The 20,268-nt window shown below is 41.6% G+C and overlaps 1 protein-coding gene across 8 annotated transcripts in view; it reads left to right on the top strand.

The window, feature by feature from the left end:
• The window catches only part of plppr2a (phospholipid phosphatase related 2a), a 48,275-nt gene extending 34,117 nt beyond the window's left edge, over nucleotides 1-14,158 (top strand). For 4 of the 8 annotated variants that reach the window (XM_051387318.1, XM_051387319.1, XM_051387325.1 and 1 more), the window contains 5 exons: nucleotides 6,633-6,753; nucleotides 7,351-7,601; nucleotides 8,120-8,296; nucleotides 9,141-9,268; nucleotides 10,266-14,158. In XM_051387318.1, coding sequence (XP_051243278.1) covers nucleotides 6,633-6,753; nucleotides 7,351-7,601; nucleotides 8,120-8,296; nucleotides 9,141-9,268; nucleotides 10,266-10,374 — 786 coding nt within the window. In that variant the 3' untranslated portion in view covers nucleotides 10,375-14,158. Of the gene's footprint in view, nucleotides 1-6,632; nucleotides 6,754-7,350; nucleotides 7,602-8,119; nucleotides 8,297-9,140; nucleotides 9,285-9,989 lie in introns of all 8 variants that reach the window. The other 4 variants (XM_051387320.1, XM_051387326.1, XM_051387324.1 and 1 more) reach the window with 3 other exon arrangements.
• The last annotated feature ends 6,110 nt before the right edge of the window (nucleotides 14,159-20,268 follow it).

Raw genomic sequence — 20,268 nt, 5'->3', positions numbered from 1 at the left:
CCCCAGTGTGTGAGAGCAATTTGAATACAGCATGAATATGGCTCCGCCACTACAAAGAAAGAAAATCTAGGATATACAGTAATCACAGAATGTAAATACATTGAAGTAGTATAAAAAAATTAGATAAAACAGATTCCTTGAAAATCCAAAGGATTATAACTTCAATGAAATTTGGAGAAGGTGTCTTTTATCCATACTTAATATTCAGTCTTAATTACAGCAACAAATAAGTACACACAGATCAATAGGACACACAGGCGAAAAATGTCCAGGTTTGTGCAGCTGTTTAAATTTCCAGTATTTAACCCTGGTCATTAAAGGTACATTCAGGTACATCCATCAGATCACAACTGTGTGATCAAGAGGAGAGAAAATAGATGATCATGTGCAAAAGATTTGAAAGGACAAAGAAGTAGGGAGGCAAAAGCAGAATGATACATACACAGTGAGACATTAAGCAGCTTGCAGTCGCATTGATGCAGATTTTTAAGGAATGTAACAGAGCCGATTTGGAAAAGGGGGGCATGTAATTGAACTGGATAAAAATGGAAGAGGAAAGACAAAGAATATATAACCTACTTTTTCTCCCAGAACGAGAAAACAATGAAAGGTGAAAGAGGAAAATAGAGATCAGAGAGAAATAGATGGATTAGTGAACACAAAAAAATTGAATAAATCTGTGTTCCTGAAAGCATACCAGTACAATACTAGAAACAAGTGTTTGGATGCCAGGACAGATTCTCAGCAGGCTAACAGTGGTTAAGATGTGCAATCGCACTTCGCTCAGTGAAACGAGTGGAATTGCTGCGTTATATGTGATTTCATAATCTGTGTGCATAAATTGCTGTGCTTTATCACATGCCTACATTTTTGTAGATGCAGTAAGGTTTATGTGAAGTGCCCTATGTAATTGTGAATGCATATATGTGTTGTGTGCTCATACATCCATGAAATCATGTTCTTTTCTCAGTCGTCATTTTTCATCACGTCAGTGGATTTGAAGTACATGCTGTTGTTTGTATCCTGTCTGTCCTTTCAGTCCGTTTCCTGTTAGCACCCATTCCATGCAGTCAAAGTCCCGGTGAGAACCACATGTGAGTAAAGGTGATAATGATCCTGATGTGCTCAGACAGGTGCAGTGTCTTTGGCATCATCCATTAGCCCAAATCTCACATATACACTGCATTTCAGAGATTGAGGTCGCTGTAGATGATGACAGATAATGGGATACTAGTGACAGCTAGGCATCTCTTTGTACTTCACACTTGAATAACCTTCCCAATCTTGTCAGAAGCATTAGGTCTTATGGCTGCAGAGCTGCGCTTCACAGAAATGGGTCTGCACTTGGACCTAACCATACAAGGGCTGCAGCATTCTTTCATTACACCCGTTGCCAGTGAAAGACTGAATATCTCCAGACAAAGAGTTTCTGCTAAATAATTTACTTGTGAGTGATCATCATTTTTGCCATTTAAAGTTTAGCATACGTAAGACTGTTGAGAGACGGGGTAATTACAGACAGAAGCTCTGAGTAGAATTACTTTTTCTTTATTGGGATATTAAGAACACTTCGTCTAGTCCTCCTCATCCTTGTGAAATATGATCAAATGAACTGTAAAGGTAGCATTCTAATATTGTTAATATTAACAAAGTAATAGTTCAACATTTTGGGAAATGCATTTATTTGCTTTCTTGCAGAGAGTAAGATGAGAAGATCGACATCACTCTCATGTCTGTGTGGTAAATGTAAAGCTACTGTGAGCAGTCAGTTGGCTTAGCATAGCATAAAGACAGCTAGCTCGACTCTGTTCAAAGGTAACAAAATCTGCCTACCAGCACCTATAAAGCCCGCTAATCAACCTTTTTTTCATTTCCACTGGTTGCCTGGTGGCAATGTTGATTAGTGATTAGTAATCTAAAATTGGGCAAAGACACCTGTGACTCAAAGTGGCCATGCCCTAATTATACATAGCAGGAACCTTAAACGCCCTATACAGTCTTCATGAATGAGAAAATTAACTTTACAGACCAAAACCGTTTTTTGTACCAAATTGTTTTTTAATTTTGAGTCTTATGGAGATTGGTCACCTCTGAAACCAGCGTCAAGTGGCCGTTCGAGGAACTGCAGTTTTTGTTACTTCCATGTTGGATTTACTTGCCAGCCACGGCAGTGCCGCTTGGTACTCTTTAGGATTATGATTTATATAATAACCCAGTCTTAGTGCTTCTTGCAGCGTTGGTCCATTTTATGTAATGACTCAAAGTCAAGCATATATTTCCATCTTCTGTTTGTTTTGTGTGTCCCCCCCCCCCCTTATTTTGTCACTAACACGGACTGAACAGAGTTAGTTGCTATTTGCAGAAGAGAATAGTAATGGAAGCAATCTGCATCTCACTGCTCTGCTGCAGTGCCATCACTCAGACTTATTCCAAGTTGCTCAATTCGTCCTTGCAGCTTTATTGACATCATTACCACACAATGATAGCACGACAGGCTGATTGTCTCCTGCATCCTCTCCTTTCTTTAGACTAACTTGCGGCTTCAGACAGTCTTTAAAATACAGGAAACACACAAGTACAGCTAGTTTTACACAGTAATTAGATCTTACAGATTCACCAGTAACTTTAAAAGAGCTTATTCAGATCATAATCTTCACTTTGAGAATGAGCACATATCCTGACATTTGTTTCTCCGGCTTCTGAACATGCAAATCTACTGAATAATTGTTTATTTACACAATAATATGTAAAATAGTTATATAAAGTGTATTCATTTAAATCTTGTATTGGCTCCTCTTTATCTCTCCTTGCTTGCTTCATTCCTCTACTCCCACTGCTCCTCCACCATTTCAACAATCCTCTTCATTCATCTCAGCGCTCTAAGTAAAACATCCCCGCTTATTGTCTTCTAATAGGCACGTATTCATAAAAAGCCCCACTCTGAATGCACTCTCACATTTGACTAATACCCACTGACACAAATCGAGATCTGATTACTTACACACACAGAGCAGGATCCTCCAGCTTCCTTCTGCAGACAGAAATGAGTTCTGATGTAATTTGTGCATGCACACAGAGTTAATAATGTCTCATGTATGTATTAATGTTTCATTCCTTCACTCCTTTTCCTTGTTCTGCAACTAAATCATGCATGTGAGTTTGTATGTAATATAGGTCCCCGTCCATGCTCAGTTTTCTCCAAACTTGAATCTCATCCTGTTATTTCTAGAAATCATCATGTGTCCTGGAACGTTTCTGGACGCATCGCAGCACTTCTGCATTGTCAGAGTGTAGACTGGGTGAGCAGTTTAATTTCAAGGAATTATTATCCGCTCGTCCCTAAACTGCAGTGACAACCTCGTCATATTTAACTGTGAATCCTTGAAGCAGTCGGGGCAGAGGCAGGGAGCTGGAGCGCGTCCCACTGCAGTGGAGAGAGATCATTTAGAAATGTTGGTTGAAATAATGCGCTACATGATTCACATGGTGCCATCCACGCATGAATAATTCATTCCTGCAGCATTACCTCTAACCCCATCCCCGTTCTACCTTCCCCATACTGTTCCTCTCTTCTTGCTTTACGCTTCAACTTTCCTATTGTATTGTCACACTCTCTTCCACTTAATCTTTCACAGACCGTCCTGCTCTTATCTTGAAGGGCATAGGTTTGGTTTCAGTAGTGATGGGTTGAGTGGGTGTGGTTGTTGCTTTAACAATAAAAGGGTTATGGTACGCAGCAAAAACTGTATATTTTTGAGAAAAATAAGAATTACAAATTGTCAGGAGATTATTCGCCTTTTAAGTGAAAATCCTAGTTGAATTCTAATTCTAATTCTAATCTTTAGCTGTGATAAAATACAAAGTGACACAGTTCAATTAACTTCTGTAGTAGTGAAACATGTGAAAACCAACTTTTAGAATTCACACCATGTTTACTTTATACAAGACTCTTTTATACTGTAAAAGTTATACTAAATCAACTTACTTTTATCTTTAAATCAGTGTGACTGGATACATTTGTCAGTTTCAAATACAGTGTAATTAAATTATCTAATCATCATCATCATTTGCAACTCATAGTAATTAGTTCAGTCTTCTCACTTGGATTGATGAATTGATTGAATGATCTTTCACTTAACACATCAAATTAAGTTGTTTAGGAACAGCTTATTGGAATAATAGCATGTACTACCACAAGTTAAATATGAAGCTATAGCCAGCAGCTTAGTTTTGCACAAAGACTGGAAACAAGGGGAAACAGTGAGCCTAGTTCTAGTTCACAGATTCTCTTTGTTCTCTGAGTAAATTAAGTGAACATTTTCAGTTGGGCCAACTCAAAGGTACAACTTTTAAGTTAACTGAGCTAAATTTTAATTTTTAACAATAAAAACCTCAAGGACACTGTTAGGAGAGAGTAAATCAAAGTGAAACCAGATAAGTTGGGTGTGTTTATTTAAATTTGAAATCTGTGTGGGATTTCTGTCTTAAAAGGCCTATCACAGAATTATAGCACAACAGTTTTGGACAAAAAGGGTGTAGTAGTACTATTCTTCCAAAAAGGCCAACCACCCACTGCTTGACAACTTTGCCTGAGGCAAAGTGTTCAAGAGCACTTGTCCATGAGCGACAGCACACTACCATTATCTCACATTTTGTGGTATACACATGCTGAAACCTTCCACAGTCCGGCAGTCCCCATGGAAACAGCCACCATGCTGTTTTTTAATTGCCCCATAAATGGTTGTCCACAGTGTGACGGTGCCCCTAACATCTCTGATTTGAAGCTACTGATTAAACCCCCTCCGCTTTGATTTCATGCTCGCATTAGTGTTTATAGGGTTGCCATGGAACACCCGGTAGGGTTGTGTTTCACTAATGGAAGAAAGCACTGGGCCGGGCACGCACTTCACAGCACTGCTGCACTGACTGGGCCCCTGCATGCTATTAACTCATTTGATTTGGCTGGACCCGCTTGGAAATATGGCCAGAAGCATGAGATTTGACAGAAACACGATAATTTTTATCTCTCTTTGTCTCCCTCCTGTGCTGTCTTTCTTTCTCCTTTTCTCTCTCTGACAATGTCTGTATTTCCTTCATTTCCTCCTGCTTTCTCTGCTCAGACAGCAGTTCTTCAGGCATTGTCACTGAGGGGGATAAATGGGGGATTATGTCAAATATTGAAAGAGGAAAGATGAGGTTGATGGGTTTGTGGAACACGGTCAGCGTTAAAGTGGGTCCTGGTACTGTCACAGCAGAGCATGGAAACTGTCAGGATGATTTAAGATTAAGCATATCTCTGTCATAGTAATTCATCGAGGGGGCTAAGTTTTAGTCTGCATGTGCCAGCGTCTGTATGAGTGCTGTAGGCTCTTATACAGAGGAGTCTCACAGTTGCAGTCCATTAAGGTCTGTCATCAGTCTGGAGAGGCACTGCTGTTCAGATTCACAGGGAGTGAATTGAACACAGTCACCTGACCAAAACCTCTGCCACAAGCCTGATGCTCCTCACAAAGAGAGCAATAACACCACAAGCACCCTGCAACAATGGCTGCTATTTTTGATCACAGGCATTTCTAGACTGTAGTTAGTTTACATCTCTATCCGACCACAGCCAGGGAGTCCACGCTTAATAAAACAGATGATGATTGAGGAGTCTAATTAGATCCATTTGCACTGTGAGCTCTGAGATCATTAGTAATGCTAAGAACTCTGTGCAGCACAGGTTCACTCATCATTGTGGTCAAATGATGTAGAACTGCATTATGTTAGAAGTTGTTTAAGACAAGAGAAAGTCCTAAGTGTATTGTCTTCCTCCATAATGTGAGCTACCTCTGGAGAATACTTGCTATTGGTTCTACATCTGCCTCAGTCACTGCTATTTATTCCTGTCTGTGCTGTTATTATTCATTCAGACACATCTTTTCCTTTTTCAATAAATGTTAATAATGAGCAAAAAACCTGAGTACTTTTGCAGAGACCCTGGTTCATTTTCTGGTAGTGATCTACAACAAACAATTAGCAGCATTTGCAGGTGTGAAGCCAGTGGGGGATTGATGCACTAGAAAGCTCTCACTGGCTGATTGAGGCACCTGCACAGAGCAGTGGGAACTAGGGGGATATGCTTCATTCACATAATTAGAGCTGCAACAATTAGTAGATTCACTGATTGAGAAAAAAATTGTCCAATCCATCCAGTAGTTTTAGAGATATCTGGGCCAAAGTGGTGAACCAAAAGACAGACTTTTTCCATCTCTAGAGCCACGCTGCTAGCATGGCTAAAAATACAAAAATGGTTGTATTTTTAGGTTGAAAACATTCCTGTGAAGGTAGGGCAAAAGCAGTTGGGAACTTTGACACACTTCAACTCCTCTACCGTCCTGTCGCTGCAGCTGAAGTTTGTGTTGAAGTGTCTTTAATGAAAGTTTCACAGGTTGCTGTGTTGTGGCTGATCCGGACCTTTGACCTATGTGTGTAAGGGTGTGGGTTGAGTGTAGTTACAGTGCTGTGGGGGGCATAACCCCAAAACGGTTGATAATACAACATGATGAATTCAGATGTGTCAAAAATGTCTATCAGCATGTCAACACTCAACATTTTCAACCACCATTTTTGTGTTTTCTTTGTGTGCACAGATTCTTGTTGGAGAGCTGTGTGCCTTCTTCACCAAGGCAGAGGGAACACAGGAGAAGACCATCGTCACTGCAGACTGCTGCTACTTCAACCCCCTCCTGAGACGCATAATACGCTTCCTAGGTGAACCTGCTGTTTTGTATTACACAGCCCCTCTGCTCTTTTCAGACCTGTGAAAGGGCATTTTTGTATCTGGGTGCTAGGTGTGTAGTTTTCACAGGGAGTGTGAGAGGCCGAATAACAAAGATTAAAATAAAATGAAAGAAAAGATTGACTTGTAAGAATGTGACCTACTACACTTCAGAGTTTGTCAACCAGAACGTGTACATGTAGCTGTTAATTGGATGATAAACTGTGATATAATCTTTGCAGTAAGATATTCAGGATCGTGGCACTTGTGAATATTAAGTAGTCTACAAATTTGCATCTTGAGCTGAATCAGCTGAGGTGGAGGCTTCTGTTGCAATTTCACACCTCAGCTGATAATAATGTGTTGGGGCTATTTTAGGGAGTATAAACGTATTATCACCCGTTTTATCTCATAGTGCTGTTACACATTTTGGATAGCGCTCTCTGTCAAACATTTAATATACTTTTCTTCATCTTCTGATATATCTTTAAACTTTTTGTCCTCTCTTAATACTTAATACCACTTCTTTATCCCCCCTCCTCCCCCCAAACCCTCCTCCCAACCTTCCCTCATACTCGTCTCCTACCTAGGCGTCTATGCCTTCGGCCTGTTCACCACCACCATCTTCGCCAACGCCGGCCAGGTAGTGACAGGAAACCAGACGCCTCACTTCCTGTCTGCCTGCCGACCAAACTACACAGCGTTAGGCTGCCAGTCCACCATGCAGTACATCGCAGAGCGCCGTGCCTGTACAGGCAACCCGTTGGTTGTCATGTCTGCACGGAAATCCTTCCCGTCCAAGGACGCGGCGCTCAGCGTCTACTCCGCAGTGTACACAGTGGTAGGTTGGAGCATGCTCGAGATGATAAATACTTGCCACCAATTGAAACCTTGCTTACTCAATTAAAGAGGACTCATCTTTACTAATATTTTCACCCTTTTGCTTTCACTTAGTTTAGTACTCAACTTTTCTTGCTGAGAAAAGAGCTCAAAGCATGTTGAGTGTTAGATAAGCAGATTGATACCACTCTCATGCTGATACCATAAATATGAAGCCACAGTCTTAGGTTAGCGCAAAGATTCGTATCAAGCATCTCATCCAACTCACTCACCCCACTCAATGTAAATTAGGTGGCTAGTGGCTGGTGGGAACATTCTCATTGCACAGGAACTATTGAATCATAAGGAATATCAGACTGAATGTGAAGCAAATTGCAACTTAGCCCAAAAGAGACACTGTACCAAGACGTTAACTATTAACTTGGGTTGTAATGATGCATAATATGCTTGTGTGTCTTGTATTGCTTCCTGTGTCCGTTGCATGTTACTGTGCGTGCCCTCTTGTGTGCTCCTCTGCAGATGTACGTGACGCTGGTGTTCAAGACCAAAGGCACGCGGCTGACCAAGCCCACCATCAGCCTCAGCCTGCTCTGTCTGGCCATGCTAGTAGGCGTGGTCAGGGTGGCTGAGTACCGCAACCACTGGGCTGACGTCTTGGCGGGTTTCTTCACTGGGGGAGCCATCGCTGTGTTTCTGGTGAGAAGGAAACTCTGTAGGAGTTGTATATTGTAGGATTATCAATACTAGCAGACAATTGGGGAATTAGTCGGCTGAAATGTTGCCTGTCAATAGGAGTTTTTATCCGTTGTAGCTAGCTAGGGAAAGCTACTAATGCTAATGCTAATGCTAAAATACTAGTATGTGAGTTGGTTGAAAACTCCATCTCCAGCTCACTTTTTAAATGTGTCAAGCGGAGTCATTTAAAAACCTGTAAAAGGGTCCTAAAAAGGCACTTGATGATGATATAGTGCCAAAAGACTGAGGCTTGTTTGCTTGTTTGTTATTGCAGGGTATAATTAGTTAGTCCTAGTATTATAGTACAGCTTTATGAATAAAATTTAAATGACTTTCTGGAGTTTAATATTCCCCTAAACCAAATAAAAAGTAGGACCTAGCCCCTATCTACACTCTAAACCCTCATATTAGCATATTGGCTCCCACAGGGTGTATGTTCCAGTCCTCAATAGGTCTTTTTCTTATGTAACTAACTCCACAAAATAATGTACTCAGCTAACATGTCCCTTGGCTTTGGAAATAATGAGGTTACTACTGTAATAATGTCGTACTAGACTTTTCCTTGTTAAATCTATTCCTTACATATTTTGTAAAGAATAGCTCTTTTGTTTAAAAAAATAAAATAAAATACACCACCTTCCAAACTCTTGAGATACCAGTTTGTCAGTATAAGCCCTATAATACATTTGACATGGGCAATGCATGCTGTGCTGAGCTACGATTGGATAATCACAGTGAGGGGCGGGGTTTGGCAAAGGGTCAACTCTCCTCATACCTTTGTTTTTGTTTTTATCCCCGTCTCCAGGTGACTTGTGTGATTAACAATTTCCAGCAGATGCAGCCCAGTCCTCCTCCACCACGACCCCATCGCCCCGAGTCCGTGCTGGGCATGCCGATGGTGACGCTGCCCTGTGTGGAGAGTCCACTCGAAAAGTTAAGTGGCCCTCAGGTAAGGGGCGGGGGCGGGTGTGAGGCACGGCTGCGCTCACAAAAAGAGGGGCTGAGATACACACCCCTTGTCTCTTACCTGAATCCGTTGTCCTCCTTTTTTTCCCAAAGAGAACAAGTCCCCCAAACATGCATGCTCCGAGCCCCACCTGCACCCCCAGTCCCAACAACAACGCCCAAGTGAATACTTTAAATCTCTAAGCCTTGTTGTCGGCTGATACGAACACAGCTGAGAGGATTGAACGAACTCATCTGTGTCCCCGTATTCCTAAACTCTACAATGTTACACACTTCCTTGTTATCGGGGATTTAGAGAGTCACTTATCTCTTTGAGGTGAGTCAGCAGTTTCGCTGACATACTCGAGGCGTAATTTACCATTTGGATATAATGCAAAGCAGTTGGCTGGAGGAAAACTATGAATTCAGCTGAGGCCAAAAGAAAATAATAGTAAAAAGTCGTTGCGATTGCAGAGGCCCTCTCAAGTTTTTATCTTCTCTTCAGCAGTGCTGCCTTCTCTAAAGGTATTCTCTCAGTGGGGGGGGGCAGTAGTGTAACACCAGTCCACGTCCGAGTGTTTAGGAGAATGTCTTGCATCCTCTGTGGTCTGTCACCGTCACTAACCCTCACCTGACTGCCTCTTTTCCTCTGTCTCCCACCTTGCCTCTCTCCTCTCAATCTGCTCCCTTGTCCCTCACTCTCCTCCAGCATCCTGCACTCTGCTCCTCCTCCCCACCTTACAACACCTACGTCCAACCATTCTAACCAACTTTAAATCTTTTTTGCCTGTCATTGTCACTCCTCACTCTCCCCCCCGTCATCTGTTGCCTTATTTCTGTTTCGGCTCTATGCATCTGTCTTCTCCTCTTTCCCTCCCCTCATCCCGTGCATTGCTCTTGATTATTCTTTTCTTCACTTTTCTCTCTCCTTCGCCTCCTCTCTGCCCCTTCCTCTCTCTTTCTCACTCCTCTCTTTCCCCTGCAGACTCCGCGGGAATCTCCGTTCACCGAGATCACATGACCATCAGCCCTATCGGTTCCCCGCCACCCCCGATGTCCTCATACCGTCTCGCTCCATTTCCAGCGAAGTCTAGACCAGTCGGAGCAGCACTCGCCGCACTGCGCCGCCCATCCGGCTGGGCGGTACGCAACGCTGCACCGCTCCTACTCCACACAGGTCTAGACCTCCCCCTAATACACACACACACACATACACACACCCTACCCTGTTGCCCTCTCAACCCCCGGGGAACCGATAGGCAAACTCTTCAAAGACTTTCTCTTTGCTGGACTCCCAGTAAAGTTAAGAGCTGAACATTCAGTGCAGAGTCAGGTACAGCTCTTCTTTTTCATTTTGAATATTATAGTTAAAGACTTTTGTTTTTAACTTTTTTTCTTCTATAAACTCATGTGAAGCTCACTTTCATCTTCAGTGGTGTGCTCTGTGAGGAAGAACACATCAAACTGTGACCCCTGAGAATGTTTTTTTTTGTTTGGTATGAATGACTTTTCACCCGCTTAAAGGAGGCACGTGCTGAAAGCTAAATGTGACGGTGGACTCCCTGTGTGACTCCCAGGATGCAGCTTTAATGTCTGCAGTCAAGAGGTTGCCATGTTGGACCAAAGAAACAGGCTGAAGGATATGTGTGCTGCTGAGATTTACCCATAAAAACCCATAGCAAGCCATACACACACACACACACACACACACCTCTCTCTCTCTCACCCTCTCTCTTTCTACTTTCTCCCTTGGTGTCTTTCTCTCACCCTCTGTCCTTAACTCATCCAATTCACGCACCCTCACACACACACACACACACACACACACCTGTAGTCTGAGTAGCAGTGCCCTACTCAGCACGGCATGAGGTTTACTCAGATCAAAGAATCCATTTCGTATCTCTCAGCAGAAGCACCAGACAAAAGCAAACAGGATGAAAGTACCGACATCTTCATTTGGCTTTCTTCTTCATGTTTTTTTTGTATTTTTTTTTTATCTCTCAGATGGTTGCAGCTTCGCCAAAAAACCATGTGAAATACAAACACATTTGATAAGACAAAGCCAAGCTCTCGGCTGCAGGTGGCACAACAGTGAGCCAAATAAAGTGCATCGCATTCAGGAGCAAATATTTGTATTTTGTATTCTTTCGAGATGAGGAGCCTTCATACAAAACACTTTCTGTGATGCCAACAGACTGTTTTTTTTTTTTTTGTAGTTTTTCTTTTTTTTTTTTATTTCACTCATGAATGGCATTGCTCTCCCTGAACTGGAATTTCTTTCTTGCCAAATCTTTAAAAGATTTGCTACAGAGTCATGTAATTATTGTGATTAATTTCTGATATTTTATTAACAGATTTATTTATTGACATGTATATACTGTGTGGTTGCCATAAGCACTCCGTGTGGCGTGACAGTTTTGCTGATTTTGATTTGCACACTCCCTCGAATCCATGTTTTTTTATTCTCCCTCCTCTTCCTCTCCCAACACTCTTTATTTACAACCTCTGTTTAGCTCTCCTCTCTGTGATATCTTGACTATAATACCATCACTGTGCTGTGAAATGTTTCCCTCTGCTGGACGACACACACACACACACACACACACACACACACAAGAATAAAGACCTGTTTTACAGAGCACACATATATTGAACATATTCAAAAGCACACACGCACAATCACACTTATATTCCCTAGCCTAGTTATTACTGTACGTCCCTTCCCCTTGTTCCACTTTCTAACACTGAAACCTATTTGTATGATACTGTACATAACTCTTTTTTGTATTGAGAGTGTGATTTTTACACGAGCATCACAACACTCAGTGTAGAGATTGGGGAAAATGTTGTATTTATTATGATGATAGAGAACAGTGTGTATGAAGGTGCTTAACCACTCTGAACCTACACTGGATCAGCTGGAAAACAGCCAGATGGCTCACTCTTTGAATCAAACTACATGCCCACTGGACCAAGGTTAGACTGGGAGAGTTGTTTACTTATAGTTTATCATACTGTGTGTTCATTGAGTTATGGAAGTGAAGCCCTTTCTGTTTTGAGTTCTCACACGAGCATAAATCGTAGAGTTTTTCCCTCTTTTGTTGTCGAATCTTCAGACACGTCCATGGTCTTACGTTAGCTCACACAGCCATATGTAAAAGTCAAGGAAGCTAGCATAGGGCAAGCTAACAAAAATACAATGTTAAAGCAGCAATTTATCCTTTTTTTTATTTGTTGGTGACTTGGGAATACCTAGCTGTGAACACAACATTTACATAATCACTTTATAATGTTGACTAACTTGTTAGCCTACAGGTGCTTATTTACACATTACACAGTAGACACAGAGCAACATTAGCATTTATCTGGATTCTTGTTTCTGGCCACCTGATGAATGTAAACTCCTGTGGAAAATATATCTGTCGCTAAATGCTCTCCTGTGTCCACCAGCTATTAAGTTAGCTAACTGTGTCTGCAGTTTAGTGCTGGGCAGCTAGCATACAGTAGGTTTATCACAGCTGCCTGCTGCTACAAACAAAGGTTGAGAGTGTTACATACACACTACAACGTAGTAGTAGTGTGTATGTAACACTCTACTACGTTGTAGAGTGTATGTTCTGCTACATTTGCACCTAACAGTGGAGTTAAATCAAAACAACGAGCTCAAAGATGCTAAAACTCTCACTATGTTCAACGCTTAACCCTATCACATTAGATACGGTTATTTGATCCATTGTTTAAAAAAATTATTAAATAAATTATATAATAATATATTGATTAGTGCAACTTTAAGAATTTTGATCTTAAACTTGTGTGGTAAAATCTAGATAGTCAAAACAGACAACTATTTGCTAACATGTTAGCCAAGATGATAATATGTCTGTTTATAGCTTATTCAGTTGATTAAAAATCACTTACTGCTGCTTAATATCCCTGTTGTATTTAGCTTAATTGACTTTTACATTTGGCTGTGTGAGATAACATAAGACCACAAACGTGTCTGTCGATCTGACAACAAAAAAGAGAGAAAACTGTATTCACTTTTAGTATTTCCTCTGTGCGCATGAGCTAAAGTAACATGAATCACACCAGGAAGTTGTTTTTTTATATATAACTTTGCAGTATAGCCATTAAAGGTATGTGCTTAATTACCCTTACATATTATTATTATTATTATTATTATTATTATTATTATTAGAAAGATGGCACAGAGATCTTTTGAGCATCTTGTACTTTGATTGAAAAGAAAAATCATGAAAACTGTGACATTCTGGTGGTGCAGAGAGCACATATACCACGAACCTGCAACGTTGTGAACTCATGACCTTTGCTGCATGATATCCCTGTGTTTCAGATTTTTCCTCATTGCTTCCCAGTCTTTATTGACCCGATGAAGCATAAATGCCTTAAAATAATCTTAATGGAAAAATGTAACAACAAAAAACACATTAAGTACTTTCAGTGACAACCTATAATTCTAAGTACAAGCTTCTCATTTGTGCAAAATCTCAGTAACTCTTCACCCATGCAGTCAGTTTCTGAATCAGTGTTCACTGTGTGAGCACTGCTTTAGTACAAATGAATAAACACCTAAAGAAAAACACCCTTCAGCAGCCAGATTCCCTTCAGGTCAGAATATGTTCTCCTCTGGTTCAACCGTCAACACTACAGCTTTACTTTTCCTGTAAAGTCTGTAGTTACTGTAGTTAAAGAACAAACACGCAGCAGTTGACTGACATGTGAATAAAAAGCACCGGTCTCCTTCAGATCTGCAACTCTGTGGGAGAAACACATTTCCTTTGATCCTGTTGCAGCAAACCCTCTGTTTTGTAAAGATTTGTGTGATGAGAACAATAAATGGATATTGCAATAAGAAAAGCTGTCTGTGTCAGTGTTTGTTTTGTTACAGTATTCACACGGTGATTCAGTGTGATCTTTGTGAGTGTGTGTTCGCTGGTGTTTCTGTGAGCTGGTGTGTTCATCTTGTGTATGTGCACACAGGTGTAAAGAGTGTGTGTGGGGGTTTGTGTGAGATTTTACAACCACTGATCACTGAGTTTTTTTGTCCAACCAGAGCGATGAAGCAGGTGAAACATCTGAGTACTTGTTAATAGTACTTATTTATTTATTGAGAATTCTGGAGCTTTGAAGTAATACTTCTGCACAATAATAGGGACTAAAAGTGGAGACATGTCGGCCTCTGCTGCATTGAGTTTGACCTCTGTAACAATCTGTCTTCCCTCTTCTTTACGTACTAACTACTAAACACAAGGTTCAATCACTATCTTTTTCCAGACCTTTCAACCGCCCCTCAGTCTTCATCCCCTGATGGATTTTGACATCAACATCAAAGAGGTCATTCACATCCAAAGACCTTCCTAGAACAGAGACATATGCTACCATCTTGCACTCCCATGAGCACCTCTTATCATGTGACTAACAATCCACTTTTAGGTCATGTGATGACAGCGCATCCATCACCATGACAACTGAGCTATCCATCGATGAAGACCGTCAGATGTGGTTCCAAATAAAGCTAGTAAGTGTTCCTCTTGTTTTTTTAAGTCATTATTATTTATTTGCCTTCGACATCGTTGAAATCTGATCCCAGCGGAAGAAATACTCTGATTCTTTACTCTAATACAACAATGTAAAAATACTCGAGTCCTACATTTAAATGGCCGATATTATTGTGTGACATTATTAATACTAATACACCAGCATGTTGGTGTTGTTGGTGGTAGGTGGGCCTAGGTTTTGGTAGTTTAGTCCAGTGGTATAGGGGTCAGGCCCCCCCATAACGATCATTAGATAAATCTGCGGGTACTTATTAAATGAAACAATTTGTTTGGAGGAGAAATGGCTCTTTGGTGGAACTGCTAACCACTCACAGACAACTGAAACATGACCATGGACCCCCAGCTAGACACTGATTTTTAGGGGTCACGAGCCAAAAAGGCTGGAAGCACTGGTTTAATCTTTATGTGTTTTATTTTATAGAAGTATCATACGTCTTAATGTAAAGGAGACCTGTGCTCTGTGCTGTGATAGGCCCAGTACTGCCACCATGTGGTCTAATGTGTTCGTACCCACCACACACCTTAGATGGATCTGAATCTTGATAATGATGCATCATGCAAGAATATAAAGGGAGAATATATTTCAGCATATTCATTTTTAGATCACAAGAATTTTCCACCTTTCAACTCTGCCATGTGGATTATAGGGAAGTTGTAACTAATGCAGGTCAAAGAAAAAAACTGAATCACAATTTGAATTTAAAGATAAAACCAACATTGACTCTGACTTTCTGTCTGTTGACTCTAACATACTGTTCGTGTTAGGAATATGACTCCTGTCACTCTCAGGAGGTTATGCATTTGCAAGTTAAATCCACAAGATGGCAATGTACATCATGTACTTATATATGTTCTGAAGGGGCTACAGAGAGACGGTTCTAACCCAGCCTTCATCTTTTCAGACATCTTACATGAGGATATTTCTCAAGCTGTGTCATGAAATGAAAGGAACAATCACAGTTGTTAATGAGAGGATCTACACCTGTGTACACCGATGAGATATAATGAGATCCATTTTCTTCATGTCACAGATAATGGAAAGAATTACTTGTACGTCAGTGTCTCTAAACCCCTTCACTCTGCATGCTCTTTCCACAGTGAGTGCCTTTTTGAGTCATTTTAGGAATTTGCACCCATAAAACACAGATCCGTGAATTACACTGAAAAGCTGATCAAAGAAACCTTACAGTACAGCTGACACTAATTACAGCCAGCTCAATTCTCCAGACTTTAGAGAGATGCACCTGCAATTCCTAAAAAAAACCTCTGCTTTACTGAATTTAAACGACCAGCAAACATCCCAGTCAGAGAGGTTCAAAGGATGACGCTGTTTCCTTGGTGAAATCCCACCTGCAGCGTCTTTCTGCCTCTTTTTCTGCCCATACAGGCCTCATTAGTGTGGGCAGCACAACTCCCTTAGTTAGTTTGCTGGGAATTTTAATTTGACTGTGTTCTTCTCCGCATTCCAATCACAGGAGTTTTTCTGGTCATTTTAGGTGATTTTATTTGCAAAACCAGCATGCTCATTTGGCTTTCATGGTAAACGTGAACATTGTGACCAAATATTTGAATGGTAATACAGTGCTGAGTGGTTTATAGACTGCGGATGAAGGTGCATGTAAGGAGAAGGAGCCACAGAGAAAAAGGGACCAGAGAATAAGAAATAAGTGGTGTTTCTTGGAGAGTAATCACATTTTGTCACATTGTGCAAATGAAACTATCCAATATTACAGTCTTTGTAAAGGGCTTTACCATGAAAAGTGTATTAGGCAGCATGTTAGAAGAGGATCACGAAGATGAAGAACCATTGAAAGAGAATGATACGTAGATATATGGAGTCAATACCTTTTAATTTGATTGTTTTAAAGGGGAAAAATAAAGAAAATATAGATATATAAAGATCAAGAAAAAAATTATTTAACAGTTAAATAGATTAAATGTGATGAAGATTTTTTGGGTGTAGGCAAGTTGCACCGGGAGAATTTGGACCTATGACCTCAATATCTCAAAACCTTTTTTTTTTTTTAACCCCTGGAGATGACATCAAGTTAGAAGATAATCATTTGCATTCCTAATCAGTCTCATTGAAGTTTTTGTAATTTATTTTTAAAGTTACCATTCGCTAGTCTTATCTTATTTATCTTTCCAAAACTAAAAACACAAGAGTTGAACAGCGAACTAGCTTACTGTCCAGTTTTAACCAAGTGTTACAGCCAAGGCCTGTGTAGTCTCACTATGAATCCGGTCCTGGAGCCTACCAGGGTACTGTGTAACATTAGCAGCTCTATCCTGCTCTTTATTGGATTTGGCATGAAATTTACACTCCAGCAACCACAACCCAGTCATTACCGAAGATATTGTGAAGTTTGCCAAACACAGCGGGTTATTCCCATGGGGTCAGTCTTCATTCTGAAAGCCTTTTCTCCTGTAACATTAACACTGAAAATATACCGTTTGAAAGTAAGGCAGGGCTATGTTAGAACAAAATAACAAAGATCTGGTTTTATATTAGTCTGAACAATGCCTTTGGACGCTCAGACTTTTACCATGTATCATGTCATATGTACGATTCTTCTTCTAAGATAACTCACCTGGTAAAATTATAGAGTTAGCTGGAGACCGCATTTTTAGCTCATGTAGCTAATGTTAGCTTAGTTATCTAAGCTTAGTTGACGGTTCAGCTGTAAAATTTCTAAAAATCCAGCAAAAATCAAGGAACCATTGTTCCTTTATTATTACTATTATGATTTAAAATTGCTAATCATTTCAAGGGGCAAATCCACAGGTTTTCACAGTTAACGCCAGTCCATGTCAGTAGCCTGTTTTTTGTAGGCAAGAGAAAAAAGGGATGAACCAAACAGAATGATTAGTGAATCACATTACGTGACAAAACCCAACATGTTTTAATTTAGCTTCTATATCGAATTTAGTTGTTTTTACAGCAGAGCGAGCAAGCAGGTGGCAGTGAGGAGGAAAGCAAGAAAAGAGGCACCACAGAAAATCTATAACATCCAGACAATGGGGCATTCCCACTCGAATCTCAAATTCCATCCCGCTCCGTGTTGTCTTCTATCTGCTGGGATACGGGACCTGTTTTTAAAAGCAGGTGCTGTGGGTTCGGGGGGCATCAGTTTCCCCTGACAGTTTGGAGGTGAGGCGCAGTCAGCTGAGGCGCTCCATTGAGGAAGTTGCACATGTCATCATCGTGGTTAAGTGGAGGAGAGGAGCAGAGACAAGCCGGATGAGTCATGATGGGACAGAGACGTGGAAGGGAGGGGAGTGTGTGTGTGTGTGTGTGTGTGTGTGTGTGTGAGTGGGTGTGTGTCGTTGGTATTGAATTTGTATAGAATGTAAGCTCCAGCAGGTGTAGAGCAACTTATTATGTTTCTGCTCCTCACCGCTCTGCCTTCTCCTCTCTTTTCTCCTTACATGAAAAATAATACACATGCACACTTCTCTCACATGCACAGATACCAGATGTCAGCTCAATATTAATTTAGTTAAATTATAATTGTTCAGGCAGAACTACAGGCTGACTCAATGAAATTACACATAACTGTGAGTTATTGATTTTGTGTTATGTGCAGAGGGTGTGAAATAAATTGAAAGTATTACTACAGCATCAAAGAGTGCAGTGCCGACAAGAACATAATGTATACACTTAAATCGTCCCTCTAACATGACTAGCAATTACAGATACCCATTGAAAAGCAGGAGGATTCAATCAGGCAAAGTTGAGACTCATATCCAGTGGTGGTGCGGGGTTAATTAGTATACGTGGCTTTAACCAACCATGCAGGATGTTGAAGGGTTGAAGGATAATGTTTGTTTAGCTACACGGGCGCAGTGTCCACAGATAATGTCTTCATTAACTATTGATGCGCTCGCACACGCAGGCAGATAGCCCCTGCATCTCCTCCAGTTTATATGCTGCATTCCCTCCACCTCTACACCTTTTCTCCTCCTCTCGCTCTTGTCTCTTCCCCTTTATCTGAGCATCCAAGAAAATCTGTAAATCCACCCCCGAACACCTCCTCAAAACCCATCCACCACCCCCCCACGTTTTTTCACGCCCGCACTTCTCCTCCCCCCCTCCACTTTTCTCTTCCCTCGTCTCTGTCTTCGTTCTCTCTTTCCAGCTCTCTCTCTCTCTTTCACTTGAACATAAGCGCAAGGTACACACCACCCACCCATCCTCCCTTCCCACCCCCAACTTCAACTCCCACCCCCCCACCCCCCACCACCACACAGCCCTTCACTCCTTGCATTATCTTTCCCGGAAATTGCATTTCCAGCACAGCCAGGGCCCCATTATGAAGAGGGAGCGACATGCTGTAACCTTTTTAAAAAGCCATTAGTGATGCACCTGCCCCTCCCCCCCCCCCCACCCCCCTCCCTCTCCCTCTCCCTCCTTCACAGCACCCCCCACCAAACCTCACCCTTCATACATAGCCCCCCCTCCCTTTTTTTTTACCCTCCCTGACCCCTCCCTACCCTTATGGCAGCTGTAATGTTATTAGGCTGTTTCTACAGCCATTACTCGGCCAGCTCCCCATTCCCCAGCTGAACATGGAGCAGATGCAGAGGGAGCAGCGCAGGGCAATGGGTGCAGCGATAAGTGTGCAAAGGGTCAGGTGTAAAGGAGGGTTTGTAGAGAGGGGATGGATGGATGGACAGAGGGGAGGATAAATCAAATTGAACGCATGCAGTAGAAAAAGACAGGAATGTGAGCGAGAGAGGAGAAGGGAGTGCAATCGATAAAGGTAAACAATGAACTGTCTATCTCTCCATCCCCCATCTCTGCTCCCTCTTTCTGCCCCCTTATCTAAACACAAACAGCAACTGTAACACCAGACCTGGGTATCACACTCTGCACGCACAAATATGCAAACAGACACAGTATAACCTACACACACACACACACACACACACACACACACACACACAGCAGCAGCAGCAGCAGCAGCAGCAGCAGCAGCAGCTCGATACATAGTCAGTAGTGTGCCTGTTGAAGGAGCACCATTGTTGTTGCACTGTCATGTAGTGTTGTAGTTGTGGACCACACTGGCTGCATTATCGTCCAATTAGAATACAGAGACGAGCCAAGGAGGGCAGTAAAGAGGGAAGTGGAGTGCCATGGAGCAGTGGAGAGACAGAGAGAGAGGGTTGAGACAAGCCAGGCACACAGACAGACACTAAATCCAATTGCATGGGCAGGTTCCAGGAAGCGGATAGTGAGAGATAGAGGAGGAGGAGGAGGAGGAGGAGGTGAAGGAAGTCTTTTTTCCCCCTTGTTCTTCTTCTTCCTTATAGCACACAGCAGAGCATGCAAGCCCTAATGCAGCAGCTGTAGCTTAACTGCACTGTACAAGCCTACACAATATACTTCACCATGGTTCAGCCCACTGA

Source organism: Dicentrarchus labrax, unplaced genomic scaffold (assembly GCF_905237075.1).
Source record: "Dicentrarchus labrax unplaced genomic scaffold, dlabrax2021, whole genome shotgun sequence".
In the NCBI taxonomy this organism is placed as follows: Eukaryota; Metazoa; Chordata; class Actinopteri; family Moronidae; genus Dicentrarchus; species Dicentrarchus labrax.
This window is presented reverse-complemented; position numbering and strand designations above follow the sequence as displayed.